Below are 23,271 nucleotides of genomic sequence, written 5' to 3'. Positions count from 1 at the left end.
GAAGTGGGATGGGGCCTGGGCATCCCTGACCTAAGGGAAGCATGGGGGGCGGGGGGCTCTGTGAGCTGAGACACAGAGACACAACACACCTGACCTCAAAAAAAAAAGTGGGGGGAGGCCACCACAAAGACTTGCAGCCAAAATGGTTGGGGCAGAATAAAGAGAGAAGTTTCAGTTAACAGATTTCTAGAGGTCTGCCTGCAGGGGTTCAGCCACAGGTGTGGTTATTTGACCCTCAAGGGCCTCCACAACACCCTAAACCTGCCATGCAGCTCCTACTGGGCCTCAGAGGCCTGCCCATCTACACCGACTGAAAAGTGTGAGAAGCACATTTCCGGCCAAGTACCTGAGGTCCACCACTTATGACCATTTAAGACATAGGAGCCATCTTCCTCTTTGATGGAAGCCTCAATGTTAGAAGCATCTGAGGAGGCCACCTGTACAAGAGAGAGCACATTCTGGTTAGAGTTCCTGGGGACCCACACCATACAGGAGCAGAGAGCAGCTGCGGCCCAGCCAAAGGCAAAGATATGAACACAGTACCTTGCGGTCAGTCAAGGCGAAGCAGGACCGGATCCTGCCCTCCAACAGCGGCACCAGCCAGCGGGCCTTCTGCTCCTCAGTGCCATACCGCACCAGGATCTCCATAGTTCCCAGATCCGGGACAGAACAATTAAATATCTGAGGAGAAGAAACACATTCGAGTCCCCCACATCTCCAGCCTCTTGGAAGGGGTGAGTCAGGATTCCTTCCACATCTCTGATCCTGTGACAACTCATGAAAATGTTTCCTCTCTTCTAAGGAGGGCCCAGCACACACTGAAGTTGAATCTCAACTGCCCCTCTCTGAGTTTACCTACCCCGGGCTAGAAGCCACCACCGCCCACACCCCTAGGTGACTCCCTCTGAGTGGATTCTCTATACAGGCTTTGTCAGCTGCCTACGCTTGCCTGCCTTGCCCATGAGAGATCCAGGCTGTGTGGTGCCGAGATGGACTTTCCACATGCAGGAGTTTCTGCTGGCCGTGTGTGTGTGTGTGTGTGTGTGTGTGTGTGTGACATGTTCTCACATGCTGAGAGAACTGTGAAGTCTATACCTCCGAAGCATACAGAGACATGCCCATCACTTCACACAGATGTGCAGATTCCACGTTAGTCAGCCCTGCTCCGTACTTTTTCTCAGGATCTGTCTCCAAGGGTAGGAAAAGGTTCCAAAGCCGTTCAGCCTTGGCTTTCTCCTGTTAGGGGAAAGGGAGAACAATAATCACTGAATGTTACCTTTAAAAATTGTATATAGCCGGGTGGCAGTGGTGGTGCACGCCTTTAATCCCAGCACTTGGGTGGCAGAGGCAGGGGGATTTCTGAGTTTGAAGCCAGCCTGGTCTACAGAGTGAGTTCCAGGACAGCCAGGGCTACACAGAGAAACCCTGCTTAAAAAAAAAAGGAAGGAAACGAAGCGAAAAGCCCAAGCATGTACATGTGTATGAATGTGGGTGCAGGGGTCCATGAAGGCGAGAGGCGTGGGACCGGAAGGCCTGGACCTAGGCTTAATGGAGTTGTGAGTCTCCTGACGTGGGTGCTGGGAATTGAACTTGGGTCCTCTACAATAGCAGAATGTTCTCTTAACCTTGTGCTGTCTTTCTGGCCGAGATCAGTAGCACACAAAGGGGAGAGGAAGGTGCATTCACAGACACAGCATACACCCAAAGCAATGCCAAGGCAGACCCAGGGCTGGACACAAACCTGCAGCGTGGGTGGCATAAAGGAGAGAGAACTAGCAAGGCCCATGGGAGCTCACTCCAGGTGTCCATATCCCAGCCCCTCCTGCCTCACTCACCGGGATTAACACTAGTGCTGTGACAGTCAGGAATCCTTTTGGAACAGAGCCAGCTCCTAGGAGCTCCTGAGACCTCTGAGGACACGCCCTGAGCAAGCCTCCTTTCCAGAGGTGAGTAACTCAATAGCGAATCTTCCTACCGATGTGGGTGGCACCATCCCCTAGGCTGGAGGTCCATATGGAATAAATGGTGAAGAAAAGAAGGCGTCGGGTATAGATTCATGTGTCCCCTTCTGCCTCCGACTGTCACCCTGAGATGAGCAGCTTTCCACAGTCACCCTCACTGTGTTGTCTGGGCTGACTACAGGCACCAGAGACTGAAGGTGTTTGTCAGAACAGTGAGAGAAGTGTATCAGCTAAAGCAGGGGATACTTTGCAAATGCTCAGCTCTCTGCTTTTGATACAATAGCTGGCCTACCTTGAGGTCTTCTATCAGCGGGGACGGGCTCCACCTGTCGGCTGAGGCCTGGTGTCTCTGCAGCTCTGGCTCCACGGGGTACACCTTCTGTTCTACAAACTGCAGCAGCCGGTCATACAGCTCTCTGACCGGAGGAGACAGGCCCTCTGGAGAGATGATCAGGCCTCTCTTCGCCTCAGGAGAAGGAGAAGCAGCTGCTACAGTGCTGTGACTCCTCACACCCGCGGGGGTCCTCCTCGGGGACCGAGGCCCAGCCCACGCATGGTAGGATCTTGTCAGTGTTCTGGTGGCTGGCATCTCTTTGAAAACTCGGAACCCTTCTTTGGTGGCAAAATCCCAGGCCAGCTTAGCCATGGACTCAGTGAGCTTTCCACTCTGTCCAGCTGTTGCTGAGCTCGCCTGTCCTGTGGAGAATGGAGGGGAACTGATTACCCATGACCACCCTGGTGCTGTGGGAGTCAGTGAGATGACCCATCTTAGTCCATTCCCAGCTCTCCTTCCTGGTGCACCCAGTTCTCCATGGCCACTGGACGGCTACAGGTGGCGCCTGAACGAGGGAAATGGACATGGAGAGACCAAGTGAGGGACATTGCCTTTGGTGGAGCTCCAAAGAAAACGAAAGAAGTTACAATTCTGGCACGGGAAGCGACATACAGCATTAATGTTAGCGCTATGAATGTCATCTTCTGAAGGTTGTTGTTGCAGGGGTGCAAAAAGGATTCAGGCTAGACTGAGTCAACATCAGCCCAACACTGATAGGCTAGGGGTGACAGCACATTGGGATGGGAAATTTTATATAGGCAATTGTCTGCAGCCTTCAAAAGCTGCTTCAGGCAAGAGGAGTAGGGCTTACAATAAAATAATAAAATAAAAAGAGTAAAAAACAGTCGGGCGGTGGTGGTGCACCCTCCCAGCACTCTGGGAGGCAGAGGCAGGCAGATTTCTGAGTTTGAAGCCAGCCTGGTCTACAGAGTGAGTTCCAGGACAGCCAGGGTTATACAGAGAAACCCTGTCTCGAAAACCTAAAAAAAAAAGGGGGGGGGGAGGGCAGCGGCTTCTCAAGATCTAGGGCAAATAAGCTGATAGTTGTTTTTTTCCTAGAAAAATCTCTGAAATCATGGTTATTGGATTCAGCGAATGACAAAGTGTTTTTTGTCTTGAAATTATAACTAGACAAAGTAAAAATTTTGTTTGGTCTAAATTCATAAGATTTTTGTAGCCACTTCATTTTTGTTTCTGATTGGTCTTAAAGGTATAAAGATGTCCTGGCATATCTTTGTTATAGGGTATTGGCTTGTAAGTTATTGGGTGTTAAAAAATTGTAACATTGTTAACAAGAAAGTTAGCTTAAAACTGGTAACTCAGGGTTGGAGTCATTTTAAACAACAATATTTGGCATGAACCAGCCTAGAAAAACAGGCCTCTAAAGATATTTCTAAATTGAGATGATATTTTATGTAATTCTTATCCTAGAAACTAGACTCATAAGGGGTAAGATTTTAAACAATGCTTCTTTAATGAGGTATTAAAAGTTGCACTGTCATGCATTCATATATAAAATTGGCAGTCAAAGCTTGTAACATGAAAGTAATGCTTTTGGTATTGATCTTAAAGAGATTGAATATGGTATGCTCTAATATTGCAAGAAAAACCTAAAAATTATGGTGAAGCTGCCAGTGCCAAATTGGTTGTAGTTGGCAGTTCAATCGCAAGCTCAGGTTTCTTTTTTCTTTCTTTGTTTTTTTTTTTTTCTTTTTTCGAGACAGGGTTTCTCTGTGTAGCCCTGGCTGTCCTGGAACTCATTCTGTAGACCAGGCTGGCCTCGAACTCAGAAATCCATCTGCCTCTGACTCCTAAGTGCTGGGGTTAAAGGCGTGGCCACCACTGCCCAGCTAAGCTCAGGATTAACTCACCCATATTTTGTAATGAGGATGATTGCTAGAGTAATAAAAGTTAAAAACAGCTGTGGCTAGTATAGATCTGCTGCCCCTTTTGCACAAGCTTTATTGGATACAGTGGTAGAAGCAAAATTTAACCCCCCAAGATTAGAAAGATCTCAGTAGGAATTTGGTATCAAACTGGCTCCTGATGAACTGTTTCAGGAATTTGTGGACAGACTACTAAAAAAAGCTAGCAGAACTTTTAGAGACCCTCAAGCAGGGGCTCCTTTTGTTACACAATTGTCTTATGAGAATGCTAATTTCGTCTGCCATGCAGCAATCTAGCCATACAAAGCAAAGATAGACTTATCTGGATATATTTGTCTTTGTGCTGAAATTGGACCCTCATACACTCAGGGTCTGGCTGTGGCTGCTGCCTTGCAGGGGACTCCAGTACAAGCAATGCTTTCACAGCACCAAGGTGATAAGGAATGTTGGAAGTTTGGGGGCATAAATCATTTTAGGAAAGACTGTCCAAAAATTAGAGGCACAGACAGACAGTAGAATCGCTTTCCTGGAATCTGTTCTCACTGCTAGAGGGAGATATCGCTCAGGCGATAGGCTCAGATTGGAAATATTTGCATTTGTGTTAAGACAAAGCTCAGAGCTGCCTCAGCAAGGTGTGTGTGGCACTGCTCTTGCCCTACCTACTGAATTAAAGTGCATTCATCTCTTTTCATCTCCAAGTAAAGTTTAACATCCTATTATGAAGCTCTCGCTGTGTTAATAAAGAATTGTAAGACAGAATCGTTAATGTATTTTGGAAAGACGGTCTTAAGAACCTGATGAAACATCTAGTCTTTGTTTCAAACAGCAATTAAATTGGTTATTGCAGACTACTGATATGTGGCCTATAGCAAGGCAAAAATTTTTAGGCAAAATTGATAATTATTATCCAAAATACAAGTTGTCAAAACTTGTTTCTATGCATGCTTTTGTATTTCCTGTAAATTTATGCAAGTATCCCATAAAGAATGCATCTACTGTATTTATAAACAGCTCATCTATGGGAGAGAAGCATTTGTAATTTCCTGCTACTTCAGCATAGTTGAACTGTTTTTAAAATATTAAAAAATCAAACTTTAATTTGTGTACTGATAGCATATATATATATACTATATATATGCCATATATATGCTACATATATATATCAGGGCTTACAATTGCTTGAAATTGTTCCCTTTTTATATACCACTAATTTTCAAATTTTGCAATTATCTATGCAAATACAAATCAAGCTAAGAAAAAGTACTGTTCCTTTATAGGACTGTCTTTGGATATTTAAGGGCTCATCCTGGATTGCCTGGACAAGACCCCTTAAAGCAATGCCACTGCAGATTTGCATCCCAGGCAAATTATAGGCCTTACATAGGAACAATTGACCATACAATCTCATTCTTTTTTTTTTTTTTTTGAGACAAGGTTTCTCTGTGTAGTCCTGGCTGTCCTGGAACTCACTCTGTAGACCAGGCTGGCCTCGAACTCAGAAATCTGCCTGCCTCTGCCTCCCAGAGTGCTGGGATTACAGGCGTGCACCACCACTGCCCGGCCAATCTCATTCTTTAAATCATCAAAATAGTAATGGCTTAAGACAAAAATTTGGTATTTTTAAAAACTGTCCACATCAAATTGTAAAGACTTGTTCTCAGTGTCCTCAATTTCCAACTGTACCACATAATGGTGTTAATTCTCAAGGACTTGTACCTAATCAATTATTGCAAATAGAAACTCATATTTCTGATTTTAGAAAAGTAAAATATGCACATGTGACTACTGATACCTTTTTAGGCTTTCTAGTTGCAACTGCTTTAACAGGAGAAGCAACTAAAAATTTAATTAGTCATTACCTGCATTATTTTTCTGTGCTTGGTGTTCCAAATCAGATTAAAACAGATAATGGAACTGGCTATTATAGTCAAGCATTTGAGATGTTTTGTAGACAATTTAATATTACCCATATTACTGGGATTGTTTATAATTCACAAGGACAAGATACTGTGGAACTCTAAAACAATATCTTCTTAAAAAACAAATAGGGAGGAATTGTATCCCTGTGCACATTATTTAAATCATGTTTTTATTTTGAAAATTTTAAAATTTGGATGCCAAGGAACTCCTTGCTGAGTGTCTACAATACCCTACAACTAGGCATACTCATGCCTTGGTGAAGTGGAAGGATCCACTTATTGGCATATGGCAGGATCCCGACCCTGTCTTCATATGGGGTGAGGTTCTGTCTGTGTTTTTTCACAAAAAGAAGATGAAGATCCTGAGCCTTTCAGTTATGAGGATGGCTCAAAATCTTTATCAGCCAACTGAGTTAACTTGGAGCATGGTCTCCACTCCTATGAGAGAAGTGATTTCTATCAATCCTCAAAGCCAACTCCCACACACCAGGTGGCCAGACTTTGTGTCTGATTGTTGCTAATTTGCAAATGAATTGAATACCTGGGACATCCCCACAGACAACTTTAATCCTGTTTGCTCTCAACTTTTGACTTTGTATTTTGAGCAGGTTGGTTGCTTTCGCATAGAATCGCCTTCAGCAAGCTCAGTTATTCACCATGGCATCACTCATCGCTACGAAGAAATGCACGGAGCGCATATTTGTATGTCCTCCATGGCTTTGGTCTGTAGGGGAAAGGTGAGCTAAAGACGGCCGGTACCCAGAGACGGGCAATTGGGGTTGAGCTCCTATCAGCCTAAGACAGAGGCAAGTGCCAAAAGGCGGTGTTTGTTCATAACAAACATTTAAAAAGGTCATGTTTGTTTAAATAAACACAAATAAATTGCACGTGTTCTCAAAGACAGGTAAGAAGGAGTACAGACCCAGACCTAAGCCAGGCACCGTCACCAGCCACCATATTACCCAGACAGGATCATGGAGCATAAGTAATCTTGTGCTTCTCGTCCAGCTCATCTATAAAAAATAAAAAAGGAGGAATTGTGCCCTTCCCCCAGCCTTGAGCAGGCTAACCAGACCTTAATTGCCACAGACAGTCTTCTGCCGACCTGGGTGGAGTCTTCCGACCTAGATGGAAATCTCCTGTCTTGCCACATCCGCAGCGTCCTACAGAAGACTGCCCACTGAGCTTTTTTTTTTTGCAACAGAATACAGCCAAAACAGGGGATGGGTCCTAGGTTTTCCCCCCAATATATTCAGAGCTGAACATTAAACATTAAGCCTTGTTTAGAGAATTTTTGTCTTGGCTCCTTATTTCTCTTGCCCACCCATCCTATTCCATCCCCAGCTCGCCTTCCAGGTGCACCCAGTTCTCTGTGGCCACAGGATGTCTACAAGTTCCAATACGGTCAGGGCTACATACTGAGACCCTGTTTCAAAAAACAATAAAGGGCTGCAGAGAAGGCCCAGTGGCTACTGTTTGCTGCTCTTACAGAGGACCAGAGGTAGGTTCCCAGCACCTATGCCTGACAGCTGCCTATAAGCCAGGCTTAGGGAGAGCTTCAATGCCTGCCTCTCAATTCTATGGAACCTACCTGTGTACACACCTGCCCACAAATATGCACATACTTAAAAATAGGTCTTGAGCCGGGCAGTGGTGGCACATGTCTTTAATCCCAGCACTTGGGAGGCAGAGGCAGGCAAATTTCTGAGTTCAAGGCTAGCCTGGTCTACAAAGTGAGTTCCAGGACAGGCAGGGCTACACAGAGAACCCTGTCTTGAAAAAAAAAAAAAGAAAGAAAGAAAGAAAGAAAAAAAAATAGGTCTTGAAAACAAAACAGCTGGGGCTGGAGAGATAGCTCAGTGGTTAAGAGAACTGACTGATCTTCCAGAGGTCCTGAGTTCAGTTCCCAGCATCCACATGGTGGCTCACACAATCACTAATGAGATCAGATGCCCTCTTCTGGTGTATCTTCAGACAATAGATATTAAAAAAAAAAAAAGGAAAGAAAGAAATCAGGGAGGGCAGGCCATGGGGAGGGATTGAAGAGATGCAGGACACCTGCTCTCTGCACTTTTCCACCACTTGCACAGTTACAGCTCCCCTTCCACTTTCCGAGCATAGATGCCTCCCACCTTTAGAGAAGGCAAACAGAGGGCCCAGCTTGGCACCGTAATATCGCAATTTCCTCTTTTCACAATGGCACTCCCTTCCCCCTTACGATGCCCCATGGGGTGGTGGTGGGGAGGCAGCAGATGCCAGCTTTGGAAACAGACAAAAAGAAACATACCCTAGCCTCCGTGTCACCGAGGCTAAGACTCCCCTTGATAGATAATCAACATTTCTCCTGTGTAGATGGCTTCTGCCCTTGAAGGGAACAAGAACCAAACACCCTTGAAATGGTAAGCGGCCCCCTCCTGGACCAAGACAAAAGGGCAATTAAGTGTCCCCAGACAGCTGTGCCCAGTTTGTAAAAATACACTAGTTCCTGATAAAACCAGTTACTTCCCAGGTCAGGAAGGTCCCCTCCCAGCTCCGTGGTTCTGCCCCCCACTGTCTGAACAAATGTTATCAGGTTTGAAGGATGGCTTTCCCTTGTCACCTCCCCAGCCACTGAACCCCACAGTTCAAGCATTCCTGCCTGTGCATTTCAGGTGTATATACACTCCGAGCCACACGCGTCTATCCCACCCTAACCTGTGCATGGCTAAAGACTTGTGAAATAAAGGCCCTCATTTTTACACATGACTTGCAGTTCCTGACGTTCTTCTGAGGTTCCCCAGAACTGGGCATAACAGGAGCAAGCCACAGGCAGCATCCCTCCACCGCCTCTGCTTCCCGTCCTGCCCCAGGTTCCTGCCCTGCTTGAATTCCTGCCCTCCATGATAGACACTGGCTTGGGTGTAGATCTCAAATGAAGACAACTCTTTCCTCCCAAGCTGCCCTGGCTCATGGAGTTTGTCAGGGCAAGAGGAAGGGGCGAAGAAGGGATACAACAAAGGTTTCTTTCCTCGCACTCAATCCCAGGAATGTGGTTCACAGCTGGGAAGAGCCTGCCTGGCCTTCTGCTCCCCTCAGTCCCTCCTTCTTCCCACTGTCTTCCTGCAGTGCTGGGAATGGACCCAGGGCCTTGTGGGGAGTAGGCAAGCCCTGTACCACTGCGCTACATCTCAGCCCAAGTACTGTACTCCCAGGGCCCAGTCGGCCAGCCTGTGCCAAAGCTAGCCATGTCACTTTTTATATGACCTGTGAGTCAGAATGGCTTTACCTTCTGAGGAAGTTGGAAACTAACCCAACAAAACAGTATCATGTGACAGTGGGATTTTCGTCCCCCCAAGCTTCCGCTGCTGCAGGTGGCTCCACCTCTCTGCTGTGCTGTCTCAATTGATCCGTGTCTTCCTGCGTTGAGTTGTGCGGGAACTCCCACTGGTGCCTGGGAGCCTGCCCGCCATGCCTCCATTTAGCACCACCCTGGCTGCCCTGACGCTATGGGCAGCCTTCAGGTGCTTTCAGCAGAGACTTTATGGCCCTCATGCCTAAGATCATTACCCTTTGCCTCTTCCTTGGAAATGCTAGTCCATCCTTGATGTAAGCTATGAGCTCACAATGAAGTCATATCGCTGTGACAAAACCTCACGGATGCCGCTTGAGACTGGATGTGGGGAGTGGGCGGGCATGCGGGGACAGCTTCAGGTTTGTAGCTGCCCTGACTGAGGGCTCTGTTTCTGTATCTTTTCCCTGGCTATTACTTGTTTAGTCATTTGCAAGAGGGGAAAGTTTAAGGTGGACTCAATTTGGAGGCTTCAGTTCACTGGCATAGCAGAATGTAACAGCTCTCATGATACTCAGGCAGAAGGCAAAGTTCCTTGTGTTACTATTTATTTATAGCAACGTTTCATCTAGCACAGGTGTGGGGTGGTGAGCTGTGACAGGCAGCCTGGTCCCTGGTGGAGCTGAGGCTTAAAACCCTGGTAACCCAGCAGGTGACTGTTACCTGCAAGGAATGGCAGACATTTGGCCACACCCCTCGGGCCCCTGGCTTCTGTAACACAGCTATAGCCTCCAACAACATCCCCACCCCGCAGAGGTTTGAGGCCATCAATCACAGAGGAGCAGCATCAAGACTTCCCAAAAAAAAAAAAAAAAAAGAATCCTATCCAGAGCTGGGCAGTGGTGGCGCACGCCTATAATCCCAGCACTCTGGGAGGCAGAGGCAGGGGGATTTCTGAGTTCCAGGCCAGCCTGGTCTACAGAGTGAGTTCCAGGACAGCCAGGGCTACACAGAGAAACCCTGTCTCAAAAAATGCAGATAAGATATCACCAAGCTCTCAGACCAAGCCAATGAGAAGTGTCTGCTCTCAGACCCTGGCCCACCCCAAAACTGTATATAAGAATCCTATCCAGAAGGCTGGGCAGTGGTGGTGCACGCCTGTAATCCCAGCACTCTGGGAGGCAGAGGCAGGCGGATTTCTGAGTTTGAGGCCAGCCTGGTCTACAGAGTGAGTTCCAGGACAGCCAGGGCTATACAGAGAAACCCTGTCTTGAAAAAACTAAAATCCAAAAAACAAACAAAAAAAAAGGGCTGGAGAGATGGCTCAGTGCTTAAGAGCACCGACTGCTCTTCCGAAGGTCCTGAGTTCAAATCCCAGCAACCACATGGTGGCTTATAACCATCCATAACAAGATCTGACTCCCTCTTCTGGAGTGTCTGAAGACAGCTACAGTGTACTTACATATAATAAATAAATCTTTAAAAAAAAAAAAAGAATCCTATCCAGAGCTGGGCAGTGGTGGCGCACGCCTGTAATCCCAGCACTCTGGGAGGCAGAGGCAGGGGGATTTCTGAGTTCCAGGCCAGCCTGGTCTACAGAGTGAGTTCCAGGACAGCCAGGGCTACACAGAGAAACCCTGTCTCAAAAAAAAAAAAAAAAAAAACAAATCCAAAAAAACCAAAAAAAAAAAGAATCCTATCCAGAAAGATTTGAGGTGTGTGCCAGAACTATCCATAGCTTCTGTCATAAGAGCTGTAACACTTGAGAAGAGGTCTGCTCTCCAGAAATGCCACCTGAAGCTCCCCTGCACTCCTCCCTGACTAGTCAACCTCTGGTCAGCCCAGCCCTGCACAACTCAGTGCAGGAAGATGTGCAGCAATGGAGACAGCACAGCGGAGACAGAGGTGGAGTCACCTGCAGCAGCAGAAGCAGGGGGGAGGGGACAGGCCCACACTCAGGCTATCCTTGAACTTGCTGTTTAGTTGAGGATGACCCTGAACAGCTGATCCTCCTGCATCAACCTACCAAATGCCACGCCTGGCTTCTGAGGTGCTAGGGACTGAACCCAGGGCTTCCTGCATTCTACCCTATTTTCCATAGGTCATTTCATTTAACTTTCCCTCAAATCCCCAGGAAGGAGGGTCCATTATTAGCCCTGATTTACAGACAAACAACCATGACTCAGAGCACCTGAATAATTTGCCTCAAACGATGCTGTTAAGAGGGGCTTACAATTTGACCCTAGGACCTGTCTGTATCCAATTTCCCACTCCCACTTAGCCCCTAAAAGTTAAAAAGAGTAAGGATCTTACCCGAAGCCACTGTCCCTGGAGAAGGCTCAAGAACTCCGCCCAAGTCAAAAATGACTGCTCTGTAGCTCCGGCCTCCAGAATGTGTGCAGCGGAGGACTCCCTGATGCCTGCCCAGGGAGTGTTTCAGGGCAGTGGTCCTCCATGCCCAGTGCAGAGAGGAAGGCTGGAAAAGCCTCCTTACACACATGGTGAGTCAGGGGCTGTGTGGGAAGAAGGTTCAGGACAGTTTCAGCCACAGGTTCCGCTCAGGGTTAGGGTTAAGTGAGGGTTAGGGTTAAGTTAGGGTTAGGGTTAAAATTAGGGTTAGGGTGACCCTGAGCTTGGTGCCACCACAGCTCCCAGCTGATGTCCAATGAATACTCGAGCCCCGCACACAGCTGGCCTCAATGACTGACCACCAAGGGGCCTTCACCCCTCAACTGCTATAACCCCAGAAAAGGGGTTTGGAGGCTTGACTTTCCTCAGTCCCAGTTCAGCTGCCTCAGCCCTGTCTGTGCTTCCTCCTGAGAACCCGATCTCCTGCCTTCTTCTCTCACTGCAGACGTCTCTTCAGAGACCCTGAGGGTTCCCTGCCCTTTCCACCTTCCTCCCTCATCAGCCAGAGGAATCCTTCAAGGCTGCACATGTGACCACATCTTAACCCCATTTTATTTCATGGTTTGTTTGGTTTTGTTTTGGACACAGAGTTTCTCTGTGTAGCCTTGGCTATACTGGAACTCACTCTGTAGACCAGGCTGGCCTAGAACTCATAGATCAACCTACCTCTGCCTCCCAGGTGCTAGGACTAAATCCTACACCAGCAGCCTGCCTTAACCCTATCATTGGAAACAGTGTATGGTAGTCCAACTAAAGGAGATACTAAGGCAGGATTGCTAAATTCTAGGCTAGCCTGGGCAACATAAAGAACCTGTGTGTTAGTAACTTTTTTCATTGCTGTGAGCCGCTCCCTGACAGAGCAGCACAAGGGAAGGATTGGTTTTGAGGCGCAGTTTCTGAGAGCTTCACTCGTGGCTGCGCACGCAGCTCCATGCACTTGGCCAGAACATCATGACAGAAAAGAGATTCGTACTTCACGGCCAAGCAGGAAGCAGAGAGAGGGAACATAGGAAATGGCCAGGGGAAGACACCAGGACACACACACACCAGTGACTCCCTTCCTTTATCTGGGCCCCACCTCCCAGGATTCACCAGCTCCCAACAAAGGTATCTCATTGTGAATCGTCATGGGATCAATCCAGTGATTGGGTCCAGAGCCCTCAGAGGCACTCTGTCTCTGGACCCCTTCAAGAGGCCTGGTTTCCTAACTTTGGAGGCCCTCTTAATCAACTTCGAGCTTTTATTGGGGCTTGCAGGTCCACACCTATAATCTCACCACCGGGGAGACAGGGGATCTCAGTGTGTCCGGGCAAGCCAGGATTACATGAGACCCTATCTCAGACATACAAATAAATTCAGAATGAACACAGAAACTCACAAACAACAAGACCTAAAAAAAGGACCTTTCTTCTTCTCTTTTATTCTTGAGATGGGTCTTACTCTGCTACCCAAGTAGTCTCAAGTGCTTGGTTCAAGCAATCCTCCTGCCTCAGTCTCCTCATGTAGCTGGTGTGGTAGACACATCTGTATGCTGTACCCAGCTAACAAAAGAGAAGATGGTAAATCTTGAAAATGGCACGATGTACTTATTCATCAACATTTGGCTAAATCTGGTTAAAAAACACAAAGCACAAAACAAACCAAGCCCTCTAAACCCTAAACGCCAGGGCCAATGAGCCTCTTTCAATTTTATTTCTTTCTGTGCCAAGGCCAAAGTCTCTGAGGGACAACAAAGTGATGTGGAGGCAGAGACTGCAGGCTTCCCTTACCTCTTCTGGGTCGTGTATCCCTGGGAAATCGACTCTGCCCTTTGTGCACACTAGGCAAGCACTCTGCTTCCCTCCTCTCCTGGCCTGGGCACCTGCTGTGCTGGCAGACAGGAGCCTCCCCTGCTTCATCTGGCTGGAGACTTTCCACTCACTTTTACCTCAGTCTTGCCTCCTTCTCTGTAGATTTTCTTTCTTTCCCCAAGTTGACTGTGGCAGATTTGTGGTGGGCTCTCACCCCCAATGTCCCTTTTCCTTTTCTGTAGTGGAGTATATACCGTCTACACACTAACTGTTCTCCTATCTGTAGTGGAGTATATACCATCTACACACTAACTGTTCTATCTGTAGTGGAGTATATACCGTCTACACACTAACTGTTCTCCTATCTGTAGTGGAGTATATACCATCTACACACTAACTGTTCTCCTATCCATGGTGTAGTATATACCGTCTACACACTAACTGTTCTCCTATCTATAGTGGAGTATATACCATCTACACACTAACTGTTCTCCTGTCTGTAGTGGAGTATATACCATCTACACACTAACTGTTCTCCTGTCTGCTCCTACAGTAAGCTCCACAAGGCAAGGACTGAGCTGTCTTTTAGACAGCCGTCCCCTGGGGCTTGGTGCTGGAGTCAGAACAGCTCCTCAGGCTAAATGACCTGAAGGATGAGAAAGTGGATAAATCAGAAAATAGCATGGAGTCCTGAGGATGCACGATTGTATCCCTAGCACAAGACAGGCAGAGGTGGGGCAGCCTTGAATGCCAGGCTAGCCCAGGGAGAGGGGAATGCAGGAAGGGAAGGGCTAGGGACACACTTGAGTGGCTGACAGCTGGGAAGAGCTGTGACAGCCTGTCCGTTCCTGGTTAACAATGCTAGTTTCCTGGAACTGGCATCTTCTATACCACAAAGCATCTTTGTTTTCTCCTTGTCAATCGGAATGAGGTTAGATTCATGTGGACTTCCTGCCTCGGTCATATTTCATAAACATCCACACGGTGTAGAGTTTTATATTACGGAGATGGGTTAGTAAAGACATAAGTGATCTGGACTGACTGGTGTCCAATCTGTCTCTGCCACCCACTGAGAGTGAGGTCCTGGGTTTGTTACCCTCTCTGAGCCTCAGTTTCCTCCTCTGTAAAATGGGGACAATTACAGAACCAATTGCAAAGGTGGGGGGGGGAGGGTCACCACTGCCTAAGGCAAAAATGTAGAGCCATCAAGTTAGTGTGTGGCACACCAGTTAAGGGTATCTGACACTTGACTTAGGGTGTGCCTCAGCAGTATGGCATGTGGTTAGCATGCTGAAGGCCCCAGGTCAACCTCAGCACCACAAACACGCATGACACACGGTCAGATGATCTATGCTGTGTTGGTGGCTTATGTACCTTCATAAGTACATTATTAATAAGCCCATTATTCTAAGGGGGGTGGCCTGGACCCCAGAGGGGACGTCACCACCAGATGTCAGTACTATTGACATCTACGGTTCTCAGACACACATACAGGCATCCTGAACAGGTTACTAGGATGTGAAATGTGAGCAGAAGTTGGGAAACTGTGGCATTAAAAGGGTATGAGACATATTACAGAGAAAATAGCATAAGCAATTCTATGTACTGCGTGTTCCTGCTACAGGTACAGTTTGTATACATGGTCTCTCCCGCATGTCTTACACTATAGCGTGTACACAATAGCATCCTGTCAAGGCACAGTTTTCTCCATATATGCACTGATTTTACTTGGCTTTCCTCTTCCTTCCTTCCTTCCCTTTTTTCTCGGGGGTGTGTGTACTGTACAATTATGTCGGTTATGTCATGAGTGTCTCTGTGTGTGTGTGTATATATACACACACACACATATACTAGGCACTGAACCCAGAGCCTATACCGCAAGCAATCTACCACTGAAGTGCATTTCTAGGAGTGTGTGCTCACTATAGCACCTGTACAGAGGACAATTATTGAGTTAGTTCTGTCCTGCGATCTTGTCAAGCACAAAGCCTTCAGCAGAAGCCTGTAGCCCTAGCACTGATGAGGCGGAAGAGGCAGGAGGGTCAGAAGTTCAAGGACATCTGTTTCCAATACATAGAGAACACAACTTATCTTTTCTCCAATATATAGGGTTCGAGCTATTTCGGGCTACACCAGACCCTGTCTCAAAATAACTCACAACAGCCAAACAATGGCCAGACCCGGTGGTGGACAGGTCTGTATCCCACAACTCAGGAGGCAGAAGAAGCTGGCAGATCTCTGAGTTTGGGGCCAGCCTGGTCTACAGAATGAGTTCCAGGAGAGTCAGGAGTGCTTGGAGAAACTCTGACTCGGAAAAACAAACAAACATCAGAAACAAAAATAAAAACAAACACAACCAAACAACAAAACCAAATTTAACCATGACCATAGACTCTTCAGCGAATCCCTGTCTCCACACAGCGTTTCATTTCACACAAGTAGCTCTGGATCAAACAAGTGCTGAAGGCTGTGCTGTTTGTGGCTGTTTTCTGTGTCTGCAAAATCACCATCCCATGCAGGCTCGCAGTGTTCGGCTCTCAGGGAAGCCATTGCGCTCCTAAGCAGCCCATCGCCATACCTGCAGAAAGTTATAACCCTGAGTTCGAAGACCCTCAGAGTCTTTGCGAACACTCAGAGTCTCGGTGAACCCTGCCGGAAAACTGGGCGGAACAAACCGAGAGAGGGCTCTAACGCAAAACAGAAGCCAGAACGCGAGTGAGCACGCTCCTCGGACAGTGTTCTGTCCAGACGGTCAACCAAGGTTCGGAAGCGGCTGCCTAAAGCGCATGCGCGCCCGGGGCCTCGCCCCCTTCCCGCGGCGCGTGCGCGTGCGCGACCCTGCGGGTCAGAGACGGTGGCCGAGAGGCGGAAGTGGAGGTTGTTGTGGCTCGGTCGGCTGCGCGAGAGGGGCTGCCGCTGCTGAGGGCCCGCCCTCGAGGTTGCCTGGTCGCGACAGCGCCCTGGCAGCGAGAAAGCGCGGCTGGGGCGGGGGTGGGATGGGGGTGGGGATGCCAGCGACTTTCCCAAACTGGCAGACACACCAGAGGTTAAACGATTTGCTTAAAGTTAGTTATGAGCTTCGACCCTCTCTTGATCGTCACTTTACCTGATAACACTGAGGGGCCCGAGGTGGAGGCAACCACCAGCCAGTCTGGGTTACCAGGAATCCTGTCCAAACGGACCGAGAAAAGGTGTGTGGGGGAGGGCGGTTGCTTGGTATCTGTCCGAGTTTTGTCGTGCCCTGAATCACACTTGGTCTCTTAATTCGTGGCATACGGACTCAATGTCGTAAGTTGATAGAAAAGAGAGACTGACACAGTCTGGAGAGCTGGGCTGGCGCGTGTCCTCGGAAGGATGGCATTATTGGACACTCTTGAGTCCAGCCTTTGGAAGTGTGAGTTGTGGTCTTTCTAGGTCTTTCGGACTCAAAGGACTGATTTATTGCAAGGGTACAAGCGACTTTCAAGAGCTCAAAGTGCCCCCTAGATCTGAAAGTCAGCAGAGTCGGTTCTAGGCACAAACAGGTAACTTCTTACAGGCCCAGACGTTACTGTGTGCTGGGCTGGACAAACCTGAGGTCGGCCTCAGTGTCAGCTTCTTAATTTGGGTCTACAGCAGAGTTGAGCACCTTGGCAATTGTGAATTTATTTTATGGGTCACAAGTGACAACATGCCTTTGGTCCCAGCACTCAGGAAGCAAAGGCAGAGGGATGTCTGTTTAGCCTGAGGCTAGCCTGATCCATTTAGTGAGGGCCAGAACATCTGTGGCTCTTAAAAAAAAAAAAAAGAAACCTTTTTAGTTTGCTTTCTTGTATGCCTGGACCATATGTGTGCAGTGTCCATGGAGGCCAGAAGAGGGCGTGGCATTCATCTGGAACGTGAGTGGCAAATGTCTGTGAGCCATGCGTGTGCTGTTGAACCAACCTGGGTCCTCTGAAAGATCAGCCAGTGCTATTAACCATTGAGCCCTCAAAACACATTTTAAAATTCCTAGTTGTAGGGTGCTTTGTAAAGTCAAGCTTACAACTCTGTACTTAGTTTTGTTTTTGTTTTTGGTTTTTTTTTTTTGTTTGTTTGTTTTGATTTTTGGTTTTTTTTCGAGACAGGGTTTCTCTGTGTAGCCCTGGCTGCCTGTGATGGTTTCAGGAGTCATCCCTGTAAGCGTGCTTCCTTGGGCCACTTCATTCTTGTCTTATATCTACCATCCTTCCAACCCTTATTCCACCCTAATCCCTTCCAACACCACCCCCTCCCCACAACACTAGGTAATAGAGAAAGGCTAGAGGGGAAAGGGGGTATAGACCTCTTTAGACGACTCCTGCTGACTAGAGTTCCCTGGGGCAAATCCAGTCTCTGTGGCCAGAGTATCTCCAGCCAGCAACCCAGCAGTAATGAACCCAACTGCCATCCTGTGGCTCTCCCCTCCAGAGTCCCAAATAGAAACTCTCTACAGCTGGCAAAACCCAAGCCCCTCCTAGAGCAGGAAACAATCCTAGTTAACAGCTGTGGACAGTCTGAAGCAACCCATATCCCACCTGTAAATAAAACAAAACATTCACATAACTGGGTTTTTTGTTTGTTTGTTTTTTGGATTTGATTTTTCTGAGAAAGGGTTTCTCTGTATAGCCCTGGCTGCCCTGGAGCTCACTCTGTAGACCAGTCTGGCCTCGAACTCAGAAATCTGCCTGCCTCTGCCTCCCAGAGTGCTGGGATTACAAACATGCGCCACCACTGCCCAGCTATAACTGGGTTTTTAAACCAAAATTCTCACTACAAAACCAGGGCTGTCAGGCTTGGAGGCAAGTGCCTTTAATTTTTGCATCATCTTGCTGGCCCCTGTCCTCTGAGCTTTCTTTGGAGGTCCGTGAAAACCCAAAGATTGATGATATGACCTTGAGGAAAGGAAGGAATTTGTAAGTCATCAGGACATGAAAACCAAAATAGGTTAGGACAGGGTAGCAGGCTTCTCCCTCCTGTGCTTATTCAGGACTGCATGGGATTCCGGTCTTAATAAAAATGCAGCCCAGCTGTCCAGTGCTGGCACACACCTTTCATCGCAGCACTCGGGAGGCAGAGATGGGCCAGCCTCTGAGTTTGAGCCCAGCCTGACCTACAGAGTGAGTTCCAGAACAGCCAGGGCTACAGAGAAACCCTGTCTTGAAAACAAACAGTAAAAACATTCAGCTTGGCAGCCATAAGGCAGAGGAAGCCCTGATCATAAGAGATTGTTCCTCTCATAGAGTAGAACAACAAATTAAACAAAACAGGAAGTTGACTTTCTTTAAATTTTTAGTTGTTTATAGTTCTAGCATTTAGTCTCTTTAGGGACAAGGTCTCCTGAGGTCATGAAAACTGCCTTCAAGCATTATTTAATTTTCTGTGCATGGGAGTTTTGCCTGCTTTGTGTCCTATACCGTACTGTGTGCGTGCCCTTGGAGCTCAGAAGAGTGCATCTGACGCCCTACAACTGAAGTTAAGGGTGGTTATGAGCACCACGTGGGTGCTGGGAATCAAACCTGGGTCCTCTGAGAGAGCACGCACTCTTTACACTGAGCGGTGTCTCCAGCCCAGGCCCCTCAGACCCTTTCCTCTTCTTTCCATTCCGTTCTTTTTCCAGACAGGGTTTCTCTGTGTATCCCTGGCTGTTTTGGAACTCATTCTGTAGACCAGGCTGGCCTAAAACAAGCCTCAGAAGCACATGTCTGTGATACAGATGACCAGTTCCCTCACAGATATGATGTGTGTAGTGTGGGTTGGGTTAGTCTCGACCTGTCCTTTCTGTGATGAGTCCTGTTATTTGGTGAGCACTGCTTCACATGGTGGGTAGAATATACTGAAGCTCACACATGGCATACGTTATAAATCAAATCCTTAAAATGGAAAGCAAGCCCTGACCTCGTCAGCCGAGCTGATCTTGAAGCTCATGCGAGCAAAGCTAGCCTTGAGCCTATGACGTGTGCCTTCAACGTCTGTCTCCCGAGTGCTCCTTACACACATGCCTCCGCCCCACCAGCTTCTGCAGGACTAAGGGAGGCCGCCCGGCCAGAGCCTCCTCCTACCATCCGCCTGCTTGTGCACCTTGACCTTACATGGTGGCAGTTCAGTCAGTCACAACTGTCCTACGTTCTGACACTTTGACCCATCCAACAAAATCTGTCCCCATGCATCATGGCCACCCACCAGAGGGAATGGGAGCTGTTGCTATGGGAACAAGCTCCTCCTTAGGCTAATGCTGTATTTGGCCCAGGCCTGCAGGTCCCTCTCCCAGCTCTCCTCCTCCATCTGCCTCCTGCACCAGGAGGACAAGTCTTCTTGTTGAAGAGCCGGGAGTACAGGGCTGACCATGTGGTGCAGGTTCTCCCCTCTCCCCACACCTTTCCTGGGCTGCAATAGATGGCCCTCTAGACTTCAAGCAGCACAGTAGCAGTCACCAGTGTCCAAGAGCTGAGCCTTCCCACGGCTGGCTAAGCAGGAGAGAGGGTGGATCCCGGTGTCACCGCAGGGTGACTGTCATCTCTGAGGCCTCCCACCTTATTTCCGGCCACATCCATGAGGTGGGCGGCCTTCAGCACCAGCAGCCGGGCCTGCTCGATGTCCACACGTGACCGGGCAATGTCTGCCAGGATGGTGCTGTGCTCCACCAGGGGCTTCCCGAAGGCCACGCGGGACATCACCTGCACACACCAGGGAGACAAGGCTGAGGAGCTGGGCCGAGAGAGGCCCTGGGAGGCTCAGAGTGGATGACCTGCAAGGGAGCGGGCACTCAGGACCAGAGAGCAGATGTGGGACAGGCAATGGGGGTGAGGGTCTGAGTTAGGCACTGCAGTGCTCCTTACAGAGGCCGCACCTACAGAGAACTTCCTCCAGGGCTGAGGGCTGATCACAGCTACAGTGATCCTGGGGAGTGGGGATGTTACAGTCCAGGGCCAGGAATGTCACTCACTGTGCCTCAATAGCCATCTATTGCCCAGTGCTGTGCATGACAACAAGTGACCAAGGGAAATGCTTCTGGAAAGTGAGGATCACCTCCTTCTAAGAAGGCCACCAGACAGTGCAGAGACCCACGGCAGGGGCGGGTTGTGCCTCATCTGCCTGAAGCACCATGAGGCAACTGAAAGTGTTCTGACCTTCTCCTTTGTTACTACACAAACTTCATGAAGCTGGGCGTGGTAACAAACATCCTTAATCCTTTGCAAAGGCAGAGGCAGGTGGCTCTCTATGAGGTCTATGCTATTATGCTATGTGTGTGTGTGTGTGTGTGGTGTATGTGTGTGGTGTGTGTGTGGTGTATGTATATGTGTGTGTGTGTATGGTATGTGTGTGTGTGGTGTGTATGGTGTATGTATATGGTGTGTGTGGTGTATGTGTGTGTATGGTATGTGTGTGTGTGTGTGTGTGATTCATAGTTGGATCATGCCTTCCAAGAAAATAGAGCAAGGCAGTTGTGTCACTTGTCTTTCATCCTACTGGCAGAGGCAGGAGGATCTCTGTGAGTTCAAGGCCAGGCTGGTTTACAAAGTAAGTTAATTTTAGGACAGCCAGGGCTACAGAGAGAAACCATGTCTCAAAAAAAAAGACCCAACCACAACAACAAAATCCAAAAAAACCCAGTGGTGGCGCACGCCTTTAATCTCAGCACTTGGGGAGGCAGAGGCAGATGGATTTCTGAGTTTGAGGCAAGCTTGGTCCACAGAGTGAGTTCCAAGACATAGAGGGCTACACAAAACAACAAAAAAGTTTGTACAATTTAGGACAAAGTGGAATCTGAGGTAATCTAAATCAATATTCCTGAACAGTGCTCACTCACATGTGGCTTTGAAATAAGTGTCCTTTGAGGTTGAGAACCACACTCTTTTGTTCTATTTTTCAAGACATGTTTCTCCGTGTACCCTGAATGCCCTGGGTACCTATAGCCCAAGCTGTTCTCAAACTCCACAGACATCTGCCTGCCTCTGCCTTCCTAGTGCTAGGATTAAAGACCTGCAACACCACTGCCCAGCCCAGAACTTCTCAGACCCCTTTAGTGAAGCCCTACACTCCAAATGAGAGAGAAGGCCCCAGGAAGATTCCTGCCAAGGCTGCTCCCAGGAAGGAAGGAACCCTAAGGGGCCAGTTCCCCAGCCAGCAACTCTGTGGCAGTCAATGTGGTGGTTGGGGAGCTCACCTGCTTCTTCATGAGTGACAGGGCCCTCTCTGAATACCCGATCAACCTCATGCAGTGATGAATCCGACCAGGCCCCAGCCTGCCCTGAGCGATCTCAAAGCCTCGTCCAGGGCCCAGAAGTATGTTTTCTTTAGGGACACGCACATCCTTGAACCGTACCTCACCATGGCCACCTGAAAGACCAACATGCTTTGATGTTTTGGGATGTCTGTATACCTTGTTTAGGTTAGGGCTATCCTTTGGCACTCTTTCTAGGCCATGGACTTCTAACTGGGTCACAGTTAAGGAGAGGAAAGTGGACCCAGAAATACAGAAGAGGAATTGATGTCCACAGCAAAACCAACTTATTCTGTTTGTTTCTTTCTTTTTCTTTTTCCTTTTTGAGACAGGGTTTCTCTGTGTGGACCAGACAGGCCCCTTGAACTCAGAGGCTTGCCTGCCCCTGCCTCCCAAGTGCATGTCTCACACCACTGCCTGTATATAATGTCAGCACATAGGCATGGTACATTTCGGAAGGTGAGAAGACGACTTTCAGGAGTCAGGTGGCTTCTACCATGTCGGTCCTGGGATTGCACTCAGGCCACCCGGCTTGCAGCACACGCCTTTATCTACTGAGCCATCTCACCGGCCACAAATTATTGATTGATTGCTTTATTTTTACATGTATGATTTACTGGTTGTATGGGGTGTGTGCACACATGCCCAAGCCTGTGTGAGGAGCTCAGAGCACAACCGGCAGGGCCAGGTCCTTCCCTCTACCATTTGGGTCCCAAGGACTGAACTCTGGTCACCAGGCTTGGTGGAAACCCCCACAGAGTCATCTCACTGGCCTCATGGTTAAAATAGGATGCAGGCCAGAACCCCTAGGTGAGGAAGGTGCATAGGTCCTCTGGAGATGGCAGAAGTGCGGGTGCAAATGATGTCAGTGGAGAGGTCCCTCTCCTCACACAGCTGAGGGAGTCCCCTGGAGCTCAAGACAAACGGAGGATGCAAGCCTGGTGCCTCTGCCTGTCTCCTCTCACAGAGTCCTGCGTATCTTCTGCCATTAGACAGGAAAGGCAAGCAGAAACCCCTACAGGCAGTCTACTGGGCAGGCCATGCTCTTTAGGAAAGTGAAAGGCTGGGCTCACCAGTACCTTCAGATCCTTGGCATGTGGTAAATTCTGAACAGAACCTGGCTCCCCAAACCGCTGTCACACATTAGAGCCACACTCGTGGGCGACTGACTTCGGGAGATCTAACCTGGAGGATCCTCCAATCCGAACACCGACAGAGGCCTGATGACTGTGATTCCTGGTGTGTCCATGGGAACCAAGATCATAGATTGTTGCTGGTGCCTTGGGGCCTGTGGGTCTGTTTTCCCCATAAACACACAGAGTTTGCAGCGCGGATCCAGGATGCCTGCCAGGAAGAACAGGGATAGGGCGTGTCAGTGGACTCCTGGACTACGGAGCCTCTGACCACATGCCCTGTACATGCCAGGGCCACAGGATCAGAGACTCCCATGCAGCCTCCAGGGCAGACAAAACTCATCCCAGGG

At 48.5% G+C, this 23,271-nt stretch overlaps 1 protein-coding gene across 10 annotated transcripts in view; it reads right to left on the bottom strand.

Annotated features, from left to right (window-relative positions):
• The window catches only part of Acad10 (acyl-CoA dehydrogenase family member 10), a 65,328-nt gene that overhangs the window by 8,967 nt on the left and 33,090 nt on the right, over positions 1-23,271 (bottom strand). For 2 of the 10 annotated variants that reach the window (XM_052168384.1, XM_052168383.1), the window contains 4 exons: positions 2,254-2,657; positions 1,096-1,236; positions 544-681; positions 347-437 (listed from right to left, as the gene is read on the bottom strand). The exons of 1 other annotated variant lie outside the window; for it this stretch is intronic. In XM_052168384.1, coding sequence (XP_052024344.1) covers positions 347-437; positions 544-681; positions 1,096-1,236; positions 2,254-2,657 — 774 coding nt within the window. Of the gene's footprint in view, positions 1-346; positions 438-543; positions 682-1,095; positions 1,237-2,253; positions 2,658-11,681; positions 11,882-16,145; positions 16,356-20,097; positions 20,242-21,731; positions 21,905-22,973; positions 23,133-23,271 lie in introns of those variants that run through there. 7 more of the 10 variants (XM_052168393.1, XM_052168386.1, XM_052168391.1 and 4 more) reach the window with 7 other exon arrangements.

Source organism: Apodemus sylvaticus, chromosome 22 (genome assembly GCF_947179515.1).
Source record: "Apodemus sylvaticus chromosome 22, mApoSyl1.1, whole genome shotgun sequence".
Lineage (NCBI taxonomy): Eukaryota > Metazoa > Chordata > Mammalia > Rodentia > Muridae > Apodemus > Apodemus sylvaticus.
Note: the sequence above shows the minus strand (reverse complement) of the source record. Positions and strands in the feature narration are given on the sequence as shown.